Source organism: Ictidomys tridecemlineatus, chromosome 2 (genome assembly GCF_052094955.1).
Source record: "Ictidomys tridecemlineatus isolate mIctTri1 chromosome 2, mIctTri1.hap1, whole genome shotgun sequence".
Lineage (NCBI taxonomy): Eukaryota > Metazoa > Chordata > Mammalia > Rodentia > Sciuridae > Ictidomys > Ictidomys tridecemlineatus.
In genome coordinates, this window is record NC_135478.1 from 27,759,941 (window position 1) to 27,778,883 (window position 18,943).

General features: G+C 38.3%; 1 protein-coding gene across 36 annotated transcripts in view; it reads left to right on the top strand.

Moving 5' to 3' along the window:
• The first annotated feature begins 15,126 nt into the window (after positions 1 to 15,126).
• The window catches only part of Clasp2 (cytoplasmic linker associated protein 2), a 202,697-nt gene continuing 198,880 nt past the window's right edge, over positions 15,127 to 18,943 (top strand). For 23 of the 36 annotated variants that reach the window (XM_078038173.1, XM_078038178.1, XM_078038177.1 and 20 more), the window contains exon 1: positions 15,129 to 15,564. In XM_078038173.1, the coding sequence (XP_077894299.1) occupies positions 15,370 to 15,564 (195 nt within the window). In that variant the 5' untranslated portion in view covers positions 15,129 to 15,369. Of the gene's footprint in view, positions 15,565 to 18,943 lie in introns of all 36 variants that reach the window. The other 13 variants (XM_078038168.1, XM_078038181.1, XM_078038170.1 and 10 more) reach the window with 3 other exon arrangements.

An 18,943-nucleotide genomic window follows, 5' to 3' on the forward strand; every position in this document is an offset into this window, starting at 1 on the left:
CCCCAGTGCATTCTCAACTCAATCCCCACTTCAACTACAAATCCCCCTCGGCATTTTGTGTGTGTATGTTGGACATTAAACCCAGGGTCTCTTGCATATTCTAGAACCACTGAGCTACACCTCCAACCCCACGTTTCTTTTTATTGTTTGTTTGTTTGTTTTAGTTGTAGATTGACAAAATAACTTTATTTTGTTTATTTAGTTTTTTAATGTGGCACTGGAGATCAAACCCTGTGCCTCATGTGTGCTAGGTTTCTTATGGTATAGGAAACATCTACATTTTTTCATGATCATTCACTAAAATGTGTCTTGGAGCATGTGTATATTTTTTTATTTTTGGAGCAGGGTTACTAGGGATTGCACTCAGGGGCACTGGACCACTGAGCCACAACCTAGCCCTATTTTATTTTTTAAATTTTTATTGTAATTGTAGATGGACATCATGTTTTACTTTATTGGTTCATTTTTATGTGGTGTTGAGGATCAAACCCAGTGCCTCACACGTGCAAGGCAAATACTCTGCCACTGAGGTACAGCCCCAGTCCTGTTTTTATCTTTTAAAATGTAACTCATAGAAAAAAATAAATTACATCTTTTATATGTTCACATACATATTTCTATCAGTGACACTGCAATAGATCATAACTGTTTTATCATATTTCCCTGTTTAATCCCCTTTAAAAATTTTTATTTGTTTTAATTAGTTATACATGACAATGGAATACATTGTGCACTTTGATATATCATACAAAGATGGGAATATAATTTCTCATTTTTCTGAGTGTACATGTTGCAGAATCATATAGGTCATGCAGTCACATATATACATACAGCAATAATGTCTGTTTCATTCTACTATCTTTCCTATCCCCACATCCCTTCCCCTGCCCTCCCCTCACTTTCCTCTACCTAATCTAAGGTAACACTAGTCTTCCCCAGTGCCCCCCTGCCTTATTATGAATCAGCATCTACATATTAGAGAAAACATTCAGCCTTTGGTTTTGTGGGATTGGCTCATTTCACTTAGCATGATATTCTCCAAATCCAACCATTTACTGACAAATGCCATAATTTCACTCTTCTTTAAAGCTGAGAAATATTCCACTGAGTATATATACCACATCTTCTTTATCCATTCATGTATTGAGGGACACCTAGGTTTGGTTCCATACTCTAGCTATCGTGAATTGAGCTGCTATGAACATTAATGTAGCTGCATCATTATAGTATGCTGATTTGAAGTCCTTTGGCTATAAACCAAGGATTGGGATAGCTGGGTCAAATGATGGTTCCATTCCCTGTTTTCTGAGTAATCTCCATACTGCTTTCCATAGTGGTTGCACCAATTTGCAGTCCCACAAGCAACGTATGAGTGTACCTTTTTCACCACATCCTTGCTAAAATTTATTGTTGCCTGTATTCTTGATGATTACCATTCTGACAGGAGTGAGATGAAATCTTAAGGTAGTTTTCATTTGCATTTCTCTAATTGCTAGAGATGTTGAACTCTTTTTCACATATTTGTTGATCAATTTTATTTCTTCTTCTGGGAAGTGTTTGTTCAGTTCCTTAGCCCATTTAGTGGTTGGGTTATAAGTTTTTTTGATGTTAAATTTTTTCAGTTCTTTATATATCCTAGAGATTAATGCTTTATCAGAGGTACATGTGGTAAAGAATTTCTCCCAATCTGTAGGCTCTCTCCTTGAATTATTAATTGTTTCCTTTGCCGAGAAGAAGCTTTTTAATTTTAATCCATCCCATTTATTGATTTTTTTAATATTTATTTTTTTCAGTTGTAGTTGGACACAATATCTTTATTTTATTCATATATTTTTTGACCTTTATTTTATTTATTTGTATGTGGTGCTAAGAATCGAACCCAGTGCCTCATGCATGCCAGGCAAGCGCACTCCCACTGAGCCACAACCCCAGACCCTTATTCATATATTTTTTTGTGGTGCTGAGGATCAAACTCAGGGTCTCTCATATGCAAAGCAAGCACTCTACCGTTGAACCACAACTTCAGCTCCCCATTTATTGATTCTTACTTTCACTTCTTGTGTTTTAGGAGTGTTGTTAAGGAAGTCAGATCCTAGGCTGACATGGTGAAAATTTGGGCCTATTTTTTCTTCTATTAGGTGCAGGGTCTCTGTTCTAGTGTCTAAGTCTTTGATCCACTTTGGGTTGATTTTTGTGCAGGGTGAGAGATAGAGGTTTAATTTCATTTTGCTACATATGGATTTCCAGTTTTGCCACCACCATTTGTTGAATAGGCTATCTTTTCTCCAGTGAATGTTTTTGGCATCCTTTTCTAGTATGAGATAACTATGTTTATGTGGGTTTGTCTCTGTGTCCTCTATTCTGTACCATTGGTCTACAAGTGTATTTTGGTGCCAATACCATGTCATTTTTGTAACTGTAGCTCTGTAGTATAGTTTAAGGTCTGGTATTGTGATGTCTCCTGCTTCACTTTTCTTGCTAAGGATTGCTTTAGCTATTCTGGGTCTCTTATTTTTCCAAATAAATTTCATGGTTGCTTTTTCTATTTCTATGAAGAATGTCATTGGGAGTTTAATAGGAACTGCATTAAATCTGTACAATGCTTTTGGTAATAATTTGTCAATATTAATCTGCCTATCCAGGAACATGGGAGATCTTTCCATCTTCTGAGGTTTTCTTTAATTTCTTTCTTTAGTGCTCTGTAGTTTTCACTATAGAGGTCTTTCACCTCTTGTGTTAGATTGATTGCCAGGTTTTGTTTTTTTTTGAGGCTATTGTGAATGGAATAGTTTTCCCAATTTCTCTTTCAGTGGATTCATACTGATGTATAGGAATGCATGTGATTTATGGGTGTTGATTTTATATCCTGCGACTTTGCTGAATTCTTTTATTAGTTCTAGAAATTTTCTGGTGGAATTTTTTGGATCATCTAGATATAAAAGCATGTCATCAGCAAATAGTGGTAGTTGGAGTTCTTCTTTACCTATTTCTATCCCTTTAATTTCTTTCTTTTGTCTAATTGCTCTGGCTAGAATTTCAAGGATGATGTTGAATAGAAGTGGTGAAAGAGGACATCCTTGTCTTGTTCCAGTTTTTAGTGTTAATGCTTTCAATTTTTCTTCATTTAGAATGATGCTGGCCTTCAGTTTAGCATATATAGCTTTTACAATGTTGAGGTCTGTTCCTACTCTCCCTAGTTTTTCTAGTGTTTTGAACATGAGGTGTGCTGTATTTTGGTAAATGCTTTTTCTGCATCTATTGGGATGGTCATATAATTCTTGTTTTTAAGTCTTGATTGCCAGAATTTTATTGAGAATTTTTGCATCTATGTTCATCAGGAATATTGTTCTGAAGTTTTCTTTTCTTGATGTGTCTTTGCCTGGTTTTGGTATCAGGATGATATTAGCCTCATACAATGAGTTTGGAAGGGTTTTCGCCTTTTCTATTTCATGGAATACTTTGAGGAGTATTGGTGTTAATTCTTCTTTGAAAATCTTGTAGAACTCGGCTGAGAATCCATCTGGTCCTGGGCTTTTCTTGGTTGGTTGGCTTTTGATGGCATTTTCTATTTCATTACTTGAAGAGACTGATCTGTTTAAATCATATATGACCTCCTTATTCAGTTTGGGTAGATCATATGTCTCTAGAAATTTGTCTATGTCTTTGATATTTTCTATTTTATTAGAGTATAAATTTTCAAAATATTTTCTAATTATCTTCTGTATTTCAGATGTGTCTGTTGTGATATTTCCTCCTTCATCTTGTATTTTAGTAATTTGAGTTTTCTCTCTTTTTCTTTTTGTTAGCATGGCCATAAGTTTATCTATTTTATTTATATTTTCAAAGAACCAACTTTTTGTTTTGTCAATTTTCAATTGTTTCTTTCCTTTGGAGTTCATTAATTTCATCTTTGATTTTAATTATTTCCTGTCTTCTACTGCTTTTGGTGTTAATTTGTTCTTCTTTTTCTAGGAATTTGAGATGTTGTTTTAGGTCATTTATTTATTGACTTTTTATTCTTTTTTTAAATTTTTTTTTAATATTTATTATTTAGTTAGTTATCGTGGGTACAGCATCTTTGTTTGTATGTGGTGCTGAGGATCGAACCCGGGCCGCACGCATGCCAGGCGAGCGCGCTACTACCTGAGCCACATCCCCAGCCCAGACTTTTTATTCTTGTAATGGATGCACTCAATGCAATAACTTTTCTTTTTAGTACTATTTTCATAATGTCCCAGGGATTTTGATATATTGTATCAGTGTTCTCATTTATCTCTAAGAATTTTATTTCATCCTTAATTTCTTCTACTATTCACTCATCATTCAATTGTGTATTATTTAGTCTCTACTTGTTACAGTAGCTTCTATTTTTTATTTTCTTGCTATACCTAATTTCATTCCATTGTGGTCTAATAGACTGTAAAGTATTATCTCTGTTTTTGGTATTTACTAAGTGCTGCAGTCTGGCTGGGCACAAATAACCGGAAGGTCACAAGCCACTTGTAGGTTCTTCTTTTTTTTTAAAATTTATTTATTTTTTTAGTTTTCAGCAGACAACATTTGTTTGTATGTGGTGCTGAGGATCGAACCCAGGCCACACACATGCCAGGCGAGCACGCTACCTCTTGAGCCACATCACCAGCCCACTTGTAGGCTCAAACAGGAACTACTTTATTGTGAGAACTCCACCGGAACTCCACAGGAACTCAACGGGAATGCAGCGAAAACTCAAAAGTAGCGGGCACCCGAGGTAGCAGGAGCCGCCTTATTGCCAGACAGCAGAGGTTTATATACATAACTGAATACACAGCTTGTTTCAATTTAGCATCATCCAGTTACAGCAATCAGTCATTATCTTAATAATTATACACAGCTTAACTTAATTATTATCATCTTAATGTCTCGCTGGCGTTACTTCTCAACCACTCCTTCTGGCAAAATGCCAGGCGCCATCTTGACTTGGTTGTGGCTCTCAACAACTAAGAATTGCTTTGTGGCATAAGATATGGTCTATTGGGGCTGGGGATGTGGCTCAAGCGGTAGCGCGCTCGCCTGGCATGCGTGCGGCCGGGTTCGATCCTCAGCACCACATACAAACAAAGATGTTGTGTCTGCCGAGAGCTTAAATAAATAAATGTTAAAATTCTCTCTCTCTCTGTCCCCCTCTCTCTCTCACTCTCTCTTTAAAAAAAAAAAAAAAAAGATATGGTCTATTGTAGAGAAGGAACCATGTGCTGCTTAGAAAAAAGTATATTTGCTTGTTGATGGATGACATATTCTATATATGTCTCTTAAGTCTAAATTATTGATTGTATTATTTATTTCTATAGTTTCCTTATTTAATTTTTGTTTGGAAGATCTATCCAGTAGTGAGAGAGGTATCTTAAAGTCACCCCGTATTATTGTATTGTGATCTATTTGACTCTTAAAATTGAGAAAGGTTTGTTTGATGTACATAGATGCCCCAATGTTTGGGGCATAAATATCTATTTATTTATTTATTTTCTTTATTTTGTTTATTTGTTTTTATGTGGTGGTAAGGATCGAACCCAGGGCCTCGAACGTGCTAGGCGAGCGCTCTACTGCTGAGCCACAATCCCAGCCTCTGGCGGCATAAATATTTATAATTGTTAGGTTTTAATCCCTATTTCTTAGCCTTTTTAACTCCCTTATTTATTTTTTATTATTTTTCATCTAATTTATTTTATTTGTTTTTATGATATTGGGGATTGAATCCAGATATGCTCTACCACTGAACTATATCCCCAGAACTTGTAACTTTTTATTTTGAGACATGGTCTCACTAAGTTGCCAAGAATGGTATCCAACTTTAGATCCTCCTGCCTTAGCTTCCCAAGTGGCGGGAATTACAAGTGTGTGCCACTGTACACCGAAATACAGTTGTCTATTTTCCAACTGGTAGACATTTGTTTTATAATTGGGCTATTATGAATAGCTACCATGAACTTTTATGGACATCCCTCTTAACCTTTGAGGAGAGATTATGATATATTTTTGGTAAGTCATTCTTACTTGTTACCTCCACCCTGGTACCTAACGCAATGTCTTTCTTGGTAAACCTTTGTTGAAATATGGTTTCAAACTAGTAGCATAGTGATTTATTTCCTAATCTTTGTATAGAAAAAAAAAACTCCACTGTCAGAACAAAGTCTACTTAAAGTTTCCATTATTGCCACAAATAATGAACACATACATAGATCAGGAATCCAGTCTGCTGCATTTAGATAATCTATTTTAGTATTGTTGACAGTTAAATATACACATATGAAGCCAGGTACAGTGGTGCAGTCCTGTAGTAATCCCAGTGGCTCAGGAGGCTGAGTCAGGAGATCATGAATTCAAAGCCAGCCTCAGCAAAAATGAGGCACTAAGCAACTAAGTGAGACCCTGTCTCTAAATAAAATACAAAATAGGGTTGGGGATGTGGCTCAGTGGTTGAGTGCCCTTGAGTTCAAACCCCAGTACCACTCCCCCACCAAAAAAAAAAAAAAACCACACACACATGCTCTCAGACACATTTTAGGGAATAAGCATGAAAGAATGTAGATGTTTCCTATATCATATTATTTCATAAAATTTTGACACAATTCCTTCATCTCCTTACACTTTTCTTTTTAATAGCAATTCAAAGAATGGCAGGTCGTAAGTGAAAATATAAATATTCAGAGAAATAAAAAGTATCTGGGTGTGATGGCACACACCTTTAATCCCAGTGGCTCAGGAGGCTGAGGCAGGAGGATTGCAAATTCAAAGCCAGCCTCAGGAATTTAGTGAGACCCTAACCAATTTAGGTACACACTGTCTCAAAATAAAAAGTAAAAAGGGCTGGGGATGTGGCTTAGTGGTTGAGCATCCTTGGGTTCAAAATCCTGCTACCAAAAACAAAAACAAAAAAAAAAAAAGGAAAAAAAAACCATATTAGACAAGGAACGTTATTATTGTGGTAGTTTATTCAAAACTCCGCCCCCTACACACATCCCTAATTTTCTTTCCTTTAATTGTATCTATTTGGAAAATAACAGAAGCAAATAAAAACAAATACCCTGGACTCAAATCATGAATCCAGAATTATGAATGAGGCTAGAAACCTAATTCTGAGCCCCAGCTTTCTCATTTCTAAGTTGGTGGTATAGTGTTTTCCGTTTTGGAAGATTAAAAGACCTTACATATGGCCAAGACTTTTTTAAGCCCAGTTCTCAGTGAGCCCAGTCCTCCTGATTGAACTATCTGTGTCTTCTGTTCTGTCTCTCTGATCACTTCATGAAGGAACCAGGGCACTCAGGGTACTCACCAAGAGCACACCAGGACACTTTCAATTTTAAGGAAAAATACGGATATTCAGCGTTTGTTAGATATAATGTGGCTCCAAGAAGTTCACAATTTTAATGTTAGACTGTGGTACATTAAGGTCCTACCCTTGCAAGGTTGTGTCTTCTATGGTTACTGTGATAAAAACAGAAGTATAGCATGAAAATCCACATACAACAGTATGAAAAACATGGTATCAGCCTCATTGCAATGTTTGAAAAATTGAGCAGTGACCAACCAGCACAGATATCCTATTCATGATTAAATGTAAGTATTTAAAATGAAATAAAAATTGTTTTTTTATTCATAAGTATTAATTTTTTTGTATGGCTATTAAGTTGTTAGGACATGCAAACTCTTACTCATTGATTTGTTTTCTTTCTTTTTGGTATTAGGGATTGAACCCAGAGGTGCTTTACCACTGAACTACAACCCCAGCCCTTTTTTATTTTTTATTTTGAGATGAGGTCTCACTAAGTTTCTTAGGACCTCACTAAGTTGCTGAGGCTGGCTTTAAACTTGTGATCCTCCTGCATCTCTGGTACTACAAGCATGTGCCACCATACCTGGCTTATTCATTAGATTTTATAATTCAATAGGTGGTATTGTGGGCTGGGGTTGTGGCTCAATGGTAGAGTGCTCACCTAGCACGTTTCAGGCCCTGGGTTTGATGATCCTCAGCACCACATAAAAATAAAGAAAATAAAGGTATTATGTCCAACTACAACTAAAAAATAAATATATATTTTTAAAAAATAGGTGGTATTGCTTAGTTATTTCTTTTAGTCTGGAGTAATATGAAAATATGACCGAGGGCTGGGGATGTGGCTCAAGCGGTGGCGCACTCACCTGGCATGCGTGCGGCCCGGGTTCGATCCTCAGCACCACATACAAACAAAGATGTTATGTCCACCGAAAACTAAGAAAAAAATAAATATTAAAAAATTCTCTCTCTCTCTCTCTCTCTCTCTCTCTCAAAAAAAAAATATGACTAAGACAGTGAGTCTGTGCAACTTAAAAGTTGGGACCTTTTTGCTTCAACAATGTTAAACCTATGGCAGACAACAGTGGTATTATGTAAATTTTTTATAGATACATAAGTATAACAAATGTTGAATTGAACACTCAAGACTACAACTTGTAGATAAACATGCTATTCTTGAGGAGACCACTTCTTGAATTGGTTCATTCCTAATGATTCTTAAAACTCAATTTAAATATAACTTTCTCCAGGAAGCTTTCTCTAATTTATAACTTTCCTACTCCATACTTGGTGAAATCTAGATAAGGAGTTTGTTGTTGTTGTTTTTCCCAAAAATTCTTTGCTGATCCTATCATGCCATCCCAGAAATGTTGATTTTCTTGTCTGTGTGAGCCTATTGTGGGCAGAGGCCAAATGCAAATGATCTGTGTGTACCTATGGAACTTGGGACAGTATCTCTAGCACATGATGTACTCTGAAGAAATTTTTCATGAATTAACGAAACAGAGAATTTATTAGTGTTATATCACCGTGACAAAATACCTTAAGTAAACAACTTAAAAGGAGAAAAGATTTATTTTAGATCACAGTTTCAAAGGTTTCACGGTCACTTTACCTGGTGCCTTTTGGGCCTACAGTGGCAGAAGCAAGTGGTGGAGGAAAGCTGCTCACCTCATGGTGGCAAGGAAACAAAGAGGGAGAGAGGAAGGGGCTGGGGTCTTCATACACCCTTCAATGGCACATCCCCAATTATCTACTTCTTCCTACGAGCCCCCACATCCTGAAGTGTCCATCAACTCCCAATAGCACCATCAGCTGGGGAACAAGCCTTTGACACATGAGCTTTTAGGGGCCATTTAAGATCTAAATCACAACAAAAAGGATATGTAAGTAATAGTAACCTGTGTTTAAGAATTTTTTAGTTGCTTTCAGGACTACTCAATGCAATCATAATTATAACCTGAAGACAATTTAATTATCTTATAACTTACAAACTATCTAATGTGATCCTAAAGTTACATAAATTCAAAAAGGTAAATGGAGACAACTGAGGGTGAAAAGCAGCGATCATTTTTAAATTTTATTTATTTATTTATTTTTAGAAAAAGGAAAAAGAAGTTTTAATGCTTTGCTAGCAAAGGAAAAACACAAGGAACTCCTGTCCCAGGGAAATGGGTGGGTGGTGGGGATAAATAAATATATTTATTTATGTATTGATTTTTGGTACTGGGGATTGAACCCAGGGGCACTCAAACACAGAGCCACATCCCCAGGCCCTTTTACTTATTATTTTGAGACAGGGTCTCACTAAGTTGCTGAGGCTGGCTTTGAACTTTCAATCCTCCTGCTTCAACCTCTGAAGCCAATGGGATTACAGACATGGGGTACCAGGACCAGCAGGGTAACAGCCTAACAGGGGGGGGTTGTTAGGCTCCCTAACAGGGGGGGTTGTAAGCAGTGATTCATAGGCTACATTTCACATATTCTCTATCTGGAGTTGTAATTCACTTGTTAATTTAGGAAGTAGTAAATTTCTTAGATCTTCTGGCGCCTTCTCCTGAAGTACTTCCTTCATGTATGCTCAAGAAATAACTCTGCCTCTGCTTAGGATGAGGAAGAAAGGTAATCCTGTTGTCACCCCCACTCCTACCCACAGATTAGGGAAAGTGGAGGGAGGAAGAGAAAGAAACATATCCCCATTTAAAATAAATCACAGTGATACAGCAGCAAGTGTTATATTCAAAGCATAAAATGGACCGTTGTTGCATTTCTCCACTGTCAATTTCTAAATTCCATTTCTATGGAAAAATGGTGATGGCATCTTCAAGCTGTTTACTGCGGAGAAAGGGCAAAGTTGGGAGAAGTGGTCTGAAGTCCTTGTTCTCTATCAAGTGGGGCATGGACAGTTAAGGGTATTCAGCATCAGGGCTGTCCAAAGGTCCATGGTGGCAGTTGGTGGGTGACTGGACAAGGTATACATAGGGCAGGTAGCATGCAGATGGCCAAGGGTATTGTAACTTTACTGCATTCAGTTTCCTTTTTCTTGAAGTAGACCAAGATGGAGCAACTTATACTGTTCAGAGACAGAAGGTGCGAGTTCCCTGAAGCAAAAGGAATTTCAACAACTGCATGGAGAATTCCTCAGTCTCTATTCATTTACTCACAGGAATAGCTCCTCCAGTTCCACACAAGGCAAACTCACTCCTCTCCTAATGTTCCAGCAGTCAGCTGTCAACAAACTTACCAGTCACCTTGTATTGTCAGCACGGAAGAAGGGTTGCCTGGAGAGGCAGACATGCCCAAGAAAACTGGAGAGGGGGCTGTTCTCAGGTCAACAATTTGTTACTGAAAGCTTGGTCCCTGTCCTCATGCCAATCCAATAATCTAAAATATAGATTTCCTATCCATGGGATCCTCCTTTTACATTGTTTTACAACCCTGTAAGAACAGAACCTTTAGACACCCAAGGAATAGTTATCAGCCTGTACTAATCAGGGTTCTCCAAAGAAACAGAACCAACAGAATACTACAGATAAGGCTAAAAAGTCTCATAATCTACTGCCTACAAACTGAGGAACCAAGAAAGCTTGTGTGTAATTCAATCCTAGTCTGAAAACCAGAGAATTAGAGACTTGATGATATAAATCTTTTTTTTAAATTTTTTTCAGTTGTAGATGTACACAACACCTTTGTTAATATTTTTATGTGGTGCTGGGACCGAACCCAGTGCCTCACACTTGCTAGGCAAGTGCTCTACCACTGAGCCACAATCCCAGCCCCTTGATGATATAAATCTTGGTCTGAGTCTAAAGTTGGAGAAACAGCTGCATTAATGTCTAAGGATAAAAGATGGCTATCTCACCACAAGTAGAGAGTAAATTCACCCTTCCTCCACCATTTTGTTCTGTTCACATCCTCAATGGATCACCCAAATTGGGGAGAAACATCGGCTTCACTCAGCTCAACTATTCAAATGCTAATCTTTCCAGAAACATCCTTATAGATACAACCAAAATTAATATATTCCTAGCTAGCTGGTCATCCCTTAGTCCAGAAGAGTGTACACATAAAATTAACCATAGCACATAGTTTATTTGATTGATGCAGAGTCTCAGGGGATTTACAACCAGTTAAAAATGGAAGAAATTTACAACACAATACAAGATAAAAATCAAATATAAGAAAAAAACATTAGAACAAACATATAAAGGTCAGGTTTCTTTGCATTTGCAAAGTATATTATTTAGTTATTATTTATATTTCAAATGTCCATTTTCATTGAATTCATTCACTTATTCAACTTAAATTGATTGAACACCCATTATAAACCAGTACCATCCTAGAGAAAACACAAATGTTCCCAGAGCTTTCTAGGTATCAGAGGAGTCAGATACTATATAAATAATTGTTTAATTGTTATTGGGAATAATTAGCTGAGAGACAAATACTATGTATATTTATAATATATTGTAGAGCACTCTACTCCTACTGGAATAGCTATTCTGAGTAATCTTAACCATACCAAATATTGTAAACGTTGTGGAGCAACTGGAATTCTTGAGCACTGCTGGTAGGAACTTAATATGGTCCAGCCACTTTAGTAAACAGTTTGATAGTTTATTCTAAAGTCACACACACATTTTTCATGAGACCTAGTAATTCCAGTCCTTGGTATTTACAAAAGAGAAATAAAAACACATGCCCACACAACAGCTTGGACACTAACCATTATAGCAGCTTTATTTATAAGAATAAAAAACTGGAAACAATCCAAATGCCTGTTACTAGGTAAATGGATCCATAAATCAGTACAATGTAATACTGTTTGGCAATAAAAAGAAAGGGACTTCTAAGACATCAGAGAACCCAGCAAAATTATTGAAAGTTTGAGAGTAGAAAAAATCCAGATTCAAAAAGAATACAGACTGTATGAATTTTTCTAAGTTTAGGAACAGGAAAAACCCTGTTAGAAATCAAATTAGAATTGCCTAGGGTGGAGGTGGTTATTGACTGGGAAGTGTCTGGGAACTTCCTGGGCTGATAGAATGTATGATACCTTCATTAGATAATGATTTCACGAATCAATGTAATTGCCAAAACTCACGGAACATGAACTTCAAACTTCAGGTTAAAAAGAAAATGGTACTACATGGTGACTGCTGGTGACTGGAAGCAGGGGATCATAATGTTTTTGATGAGAAAGAATATGGAGAATAGGCTAGGCTTGGCTCTGAAATAATCTATGATGTATAGAACAGTGGTTTGCAGGCTGTGCCTAACCCTCAGTTACTCCATTATATAAAACATTCGTTTGGTATGAGTTACTCCATTTTGAGTAAAAGTGCCAAGGTAGAATGACTCTATACTTGGTTTGTACAAGTAAACAACCACTGTCTGCACAGCACAAGCATAAGGTACAAACTGATAAATTGTGTTAATAAATAATGACCCATCTGTGAACTTACTGAATTAAATCATGCATCAACTTATTGATGCAAGGGGTGTATCAACCCCATATCTGTCAAACCAGGCCCACATGCTTATCAAATTCACCAGTCCATTGAATGAAACAACCTTCTCACCTGGGACCCATAAAAGGAGGAACATCCCCAAGAATGCCTGGTGCTATACACCCTGACCCATTGTGAGATGGAGATGATGAACCTCCGACCCTCTGTTCCTGGGTTTGATCTTACTGCTCGATGGCCCACTTTGAAACTGCTTAGCTTGACATTCCTGCTTGATGGCCCACTTTGGAATTGCCTGCCAATCTGACTCTGTGTGTTCTGACAGTCCTGTACCCTGAATAAGTTCTTTGGCAGCTTACAGTCTTATCTGACTGACATTCAGTGATGACTCTTCCATTTGTATCTTCTTTCTGCCTTTGTATTTTGTTTAGCCCCCCCAACTCCTTTGGCTACCTTAACCCTTTCTTACCCTTTCTGTAATTTGTGTGTGTGTGTGTGTGTGTGTGTGTGTGTGTGTGTGTGTATATATATATATATATATGTAAAGCATGATGTGCAACTGAAGTGTTACAGATAATGGTAATTAGGATTGGAATGAAAGAACCTATTATTGCATGCTTGCCTCTCTCTGCTGCCTGGTAGCCACAGGGAGCAGCTTTCCTCTTCCATGTGGTTACACCATAATGTTTCTGCCTCAAAGCCAGCCAATGGATGGAATGAAACCTCTGAAATGGATTAGAGAATCCATTTGACTAAATGCACCAGCACAAAATTGGAACTGAATCTGCTGTAAAGGAGATCAAAGAATTTTTGGACAAACTCCATAATGAAATTAGTAGGACTCTGGAAAAGACTGGTAGCTGAGAAAAGCACTTGAACAATCAACTTGAGCACTTGGATCACAACTATCCTACAGTGCAAGCTCAGCTGAGTGAGACAAGGGAATGACACCAGCAGGGAAGTAGTGGAGTAACTGAAAGGACAAGACTCTGATCCGAAGTTACAGAGGAATTCAGAAAGGTAAAACAAGAATTGGAGAAAAAGGTACCAGCATGATTGATGTTGCTCCTTTAGTGAAGATTAAGCAGAGCTTAAGCAAGAAACTATCAGATGTATGCTAGAATTAGTGTTGTGGGGGCTGGGGATGTAGCTCAATGGTAGAGCTTACCTTAAGCATGAGGCCCAGGGTTCAAACGGTACTTTAAAAAAAATCAGTAATGTGGAACAATATTACTCCAATCAAAACTGAATGAGAAATCCAACATCACTAGAGAAAAGGGACACACATGCAATAATTTCAGAAGCAGTAATAGACTCTTATCAAATAACACACTGGCTTTCATGCTTCTAGTTTTTTTTTTAATGTCAAATTATATTTCACATTGCATAGTTTTTAAATGTAATTATACCTCTAAAAACACAACCAATGGGTATTTTTGCATTTACACACATACACATTGTATCATGGTGATTATAATGGTTAACACATTTATATTGAATATAATGTTCAATAAAGTAACTAAAAAACAACAAGAACAATATCTCTATGATTGCTGGGCTTCTGACTACAAGTCACCCACAAGTACTCAGTAAATTGCAACCAATTAAACTAGTGTGGCTTGTGAATAAATTCTGACATTGTGGCAAGACATAGTGTTAGGTCTCTTAATCCCATAGCTAGCTCTCAACAAAGAATATTACAATGTATTCTGGTAATATTCTTTTTTAGGAAAAAAAATGGTCAGAACATCATGATTGAAATAAACCAGATTCAGAAAGTCTAGGGATGAATGTTTTCTCATAGGCAGAAACTAGGGAGAAATAAGGAATTTAAAAAGGGGTGGGGATACCATGCAAGTACAATGAATAACAGTGGAGTAGAGAAAGTGGAATAAAGAGAGGGAGGGAGGAGGAATGGGAAAGAAGAGGAACGGAATGAAGTTAATCAAACCAGGGCATGTGCACGTATGAATTCTTCTTTTATGTATAACTATAACGCACCAATTTAAAAAATAAATAAACTTTTTAAGAAAGAAAAAAAAAAAAACGTCCGGAGAAGTGGAAGGAGATACCAAGCACCAGACACTTTGTTAGTATTGATTTAAGTGGAAGAAAACTTGGCAGCGATCTGTATATGACACAGCGAAGGCAAGGTACTGCAAAATCCGCTAGCGATAAATTGTTGGCCCCGCTGGCAGTGTCCACCCAAGGAAGCCCTCAAACCCTCCCAAGGCGTCCCAGCATTCTCGCTAGTTCCTGCAGCTACCGCCGCCTCCACTGGGAAGCACGAGCCCCCGCAGGCGGGCGCTCGCCGGCGTCGCGCTGACGTCACGCGCGTGCTGACGTCGCCGGCGGCCGCGACTTCTAGCGCGGGCTGGGGCTCGGGGGGCGCCGACTTTGACTGGTTTGGGGTCCGCTGGGCGCTTGGCGCAGCTTCCGCCTACCCCCGCGCCCCAGGAGCCGCGCCCCGGGCTGGCCGAGCGCATCCCGTGGGCTCCCACGGGGACTCGTCCTGGAGGCTGGGCGGCGCTCGGCGAAAGTTGGCCCCTCACGGGAGGACTGGCCGGCGGGCGGGCGGCGGCCGCAGCTATGGAGCCCCGCAGCATGGAATACTTCAGTGCCCAGGTGCTGCAGAAGGACGTGGGCAGCCGGCTGCAGGTGGGCCAGGAGCTCATGCTCTACCTTAGCTCTCCTGGAGCCATCCCGGACCTGGGGGACGACCTGAACCGCCTGGGCAAGATCGTGGACGCGCTCACCGGCTGGGTGGGCTCGAGCAACTACCGGGTAAGTGGTGGCGGCGCGGCGCGGCGCGGCGGGGCACGCCCTCGCTCCCGGCCGGCCCTTTAATCCTGGACGTGCGCGTCTAGCCGGGAGCTCCCGAGCTGCATCGGCGCGGCAGAAGACCCCAGCGAAGGGGAAACTCGGGGATCCGGGGCGCTTCGTCTTTCTGTTCGCGACTGTGACTTTTCACCACGACCAAGTTTTTCCACGCTTGTGAAACAACGAGAAATTCAGCTATTCCGTGACACGTTGCGGAGTTACTTGGCACAGGGTGGGGGCACAGTGTTTATCACTTACTTGGGAAAAAAAAATCATTGATAACATATATACAGTAAAGGGATCCAAGACGTTTTAGTATTTGTTCTCGCCAGTGTAAACTCTACGTACGAAGACATAGGACGTTAGGATACGATTTTGAGTTGAAAAGAGATGTCAAATTAATCCCCTCCTACTGATTTTCTTCCTACTCAGTCTCCCAGTTCCTTCCCCCCACCCCCACCCCCATAATTGTAATGTGTGGAAGGTGGTGATCTTCGTCTCTAAAAGATTTTAAAGGTTTAACTAGGTGTCCGATTGTGTTTACTGTTTTTCTTATGAAAAACAGTAGATCTTGTTACATTATCTGCTTTTCCTTATTGACGACAGGAAGCAGTTGAAGGGCTCTTCATTTTGTTGTAATGCAGCTGAGGATTGATTCGGACTTGAAACCATGTGCTACCAGGTTTATTGGCGAGGAGGAGGATGAGGTATAAGAAGAAATGAATGTTTATTTAGAGTCAGTAGAAGCAGACTATAGTGTAGCTATGTAGAGAGGCTAGGTAAATATTCTGTAATTAGCCTGTTCTGTAGTAGTTAGCTGTTACTTTTCTTTCCAGTCTTCTGGTGGCAGTGTTGCTTTAAAATGCTGGCGGAACCTGTGGATGAAGTGATTTTTCTTAGAAATATATCCTTCTATCCTGCGAATAGGCTGTACTTTGAAAACTTCTCTATGCAGAGAAGAAAGACAAACTCTAGAATTAGGATACAGATTTAATGGTAAAACCTACTTGAAAATTTACCACTTTTGTGCTTCATTACATATTATATCTTTATTGTTCTTATTTGGGAAAAGTATTGTTTATTAATATATCATTGCCATTTGGGAATATTAGTTATTTGGAAGAAACAAGCTAAATTTACTTACTTTTTAAGAAAGACATGCTCAAGGTAGTTGATTTTATGATACAGCACAGATTCTTGTAGAAAATCAGCTCTTTGACAATGTTTGTTCACCTTTCCAAGTGATTGATGTGACCCCTGCTTCTCATTGACTGTAGCTAATCTGCTTTGAGCTATTTCACTCCTCAGGTGTACTGTCAGTGAATGGATGGTTGAGCAGTCCATCTCTTGAAACACATCTGGCTTCTGTGATTACACAGTATCCTAATTTTTCTGTTAATGCCCGAGCTCTGTTTCTGCTTGGTGCTGTTTTTAACTGGTCCTTAAGAGTAAGGATCCATCAGGGGTCTGCCTCAGGTTTTCATTTGTTTTTGCTGTACATTCTTTCCATGCTCTCACCAGATACTCAGAAGAGACCTGCCACAGGCTCCCACCAGCTTATTTACACACTTTCTGGTTGCTCTCCCCAACAGTCTACCTTTTTTCTGTTATGATGGATGAATTACCTGCCTTCCTCACTTAACACCAATCCCTCCTCATGAGTATTATTAGCTTCCATGTCCTCTTATCTACTCAAGGATATTTGATCTGTCAATCCTTTCTTCTTCTTGAATTATTGGTTCTTTTCTTTGTGCTAAATTCTTTAATATAAAAACTTCTGACATTACTAGGGAGAGAGTTTTCTAATTAGTGTGTTATTTGGGTTTTATAAACTAAATTGCATATTTTTTCACTCGAGAGACAATAAAACACACCAATTTTTTTTTAATTGATTTTGGACATTCCTGGGGTTTAAACCCAGGGTCTTTTATCCAGATAACTATCACTAAATCTCAGCCCACACCAAAGACTCTTAAAAAAAAATGTATTGTAGGAATATTGAATGTACAAATAGAATTGTACTTAAATTTTAAATTATGCTGAACAAACTAGTTTTTCTTTGGTTTTGATACTTTAGAATTTATGTCATAACAGTCATTGCTTTGATACATTTGAGTACTGTCTATATGCTGGGTATTGTTCTTGATGGTGAGGATCTAGCTGTGAACCAGACAGGCAAAACTCATTCATTTAGATATTTTTTGATGACCTACCATGTGCAGGCACTACTACTATTCTAGGCACGCGGATACAATAGTGAAAAAGAGATATCCTTACCTTTGTGGACTTACATTTTAGTGGGGATAGAGGAATAGGCAGGATAAGTACATAAAATCTATTGTGTGGTAGGTGGTGATGAATCGTTTGGAGAAAAACAGTGAAGGGAATAGGAAATTTTAGGCAGGATTAAGTCTAAAGAAATTAGGATATTCATCCTTCTTTCCTTTTCTCTCCTTTTTAAAACTTGTTTTCTATTATTTGTTAGCTTTATTTTCATTCTTGTACATTGTGAGCAACAGTAACATTTACATTTCATCTGCATCTGTAACAGTAAATTGACTCTAAAAATGAAGAAAACAATAAGTAGTATTTATATTATAACTACATAGTGCTACCTAAGTAATGTGCTAGGATTTCATGCTTCTGGGAATTCAAAATTATAGCTTCTTTGACGTTCTAAGGATAATATTTCCCAACATCAGCTTCACTTCAATTATATTTCCTATGAACTATCACTATTGTACTTTTTAAAAAATGGGATGCGGGGTTCAAACCTAGGGGTACTGTACCACTCAGCTACATTTCCAGCCCTTTTTTATTTTTTAATATTGAGACAGGATCTAGCTAAATTGCTCAGATTGGCCTTGAATTTGTGATCCTCCTGCCTTAGCCTCCTGAGTTGCTGGGATTATAGGCATGTGCCATGACATCTAGCTACCGTGTTTTTGTACCCCCATCCCCAAAAGATGTTTATCTACCAACTAGTATCTGTGTATTTTGGCCTGTTCCTTTCCAGTTGTTTTTAATATTTTTACTATTAACATTGTATATTGTCACTTTGTACATATGCATGAGAATTTCTCTTGGTTATTGATTCTAATTGGTCAGATTTAGCGTCTTCTTTTAATGCTCCCTTTATAATCCTGAAATTAAATGTATAGAGAATACCCATTACACATAATTTTAAAAAATCTGTGTAGTGTCCTCTAACAGTAGTATAAAGGAAAATTACATGTAATTTATAATGAGGTAAAATATGTTGTTTTCCCTTAGTTTGAACAGGGAATTGGTTCCATTCCCCTCATATACTAAAATCCTCAGGTGTTCAAATATCTTATATAAA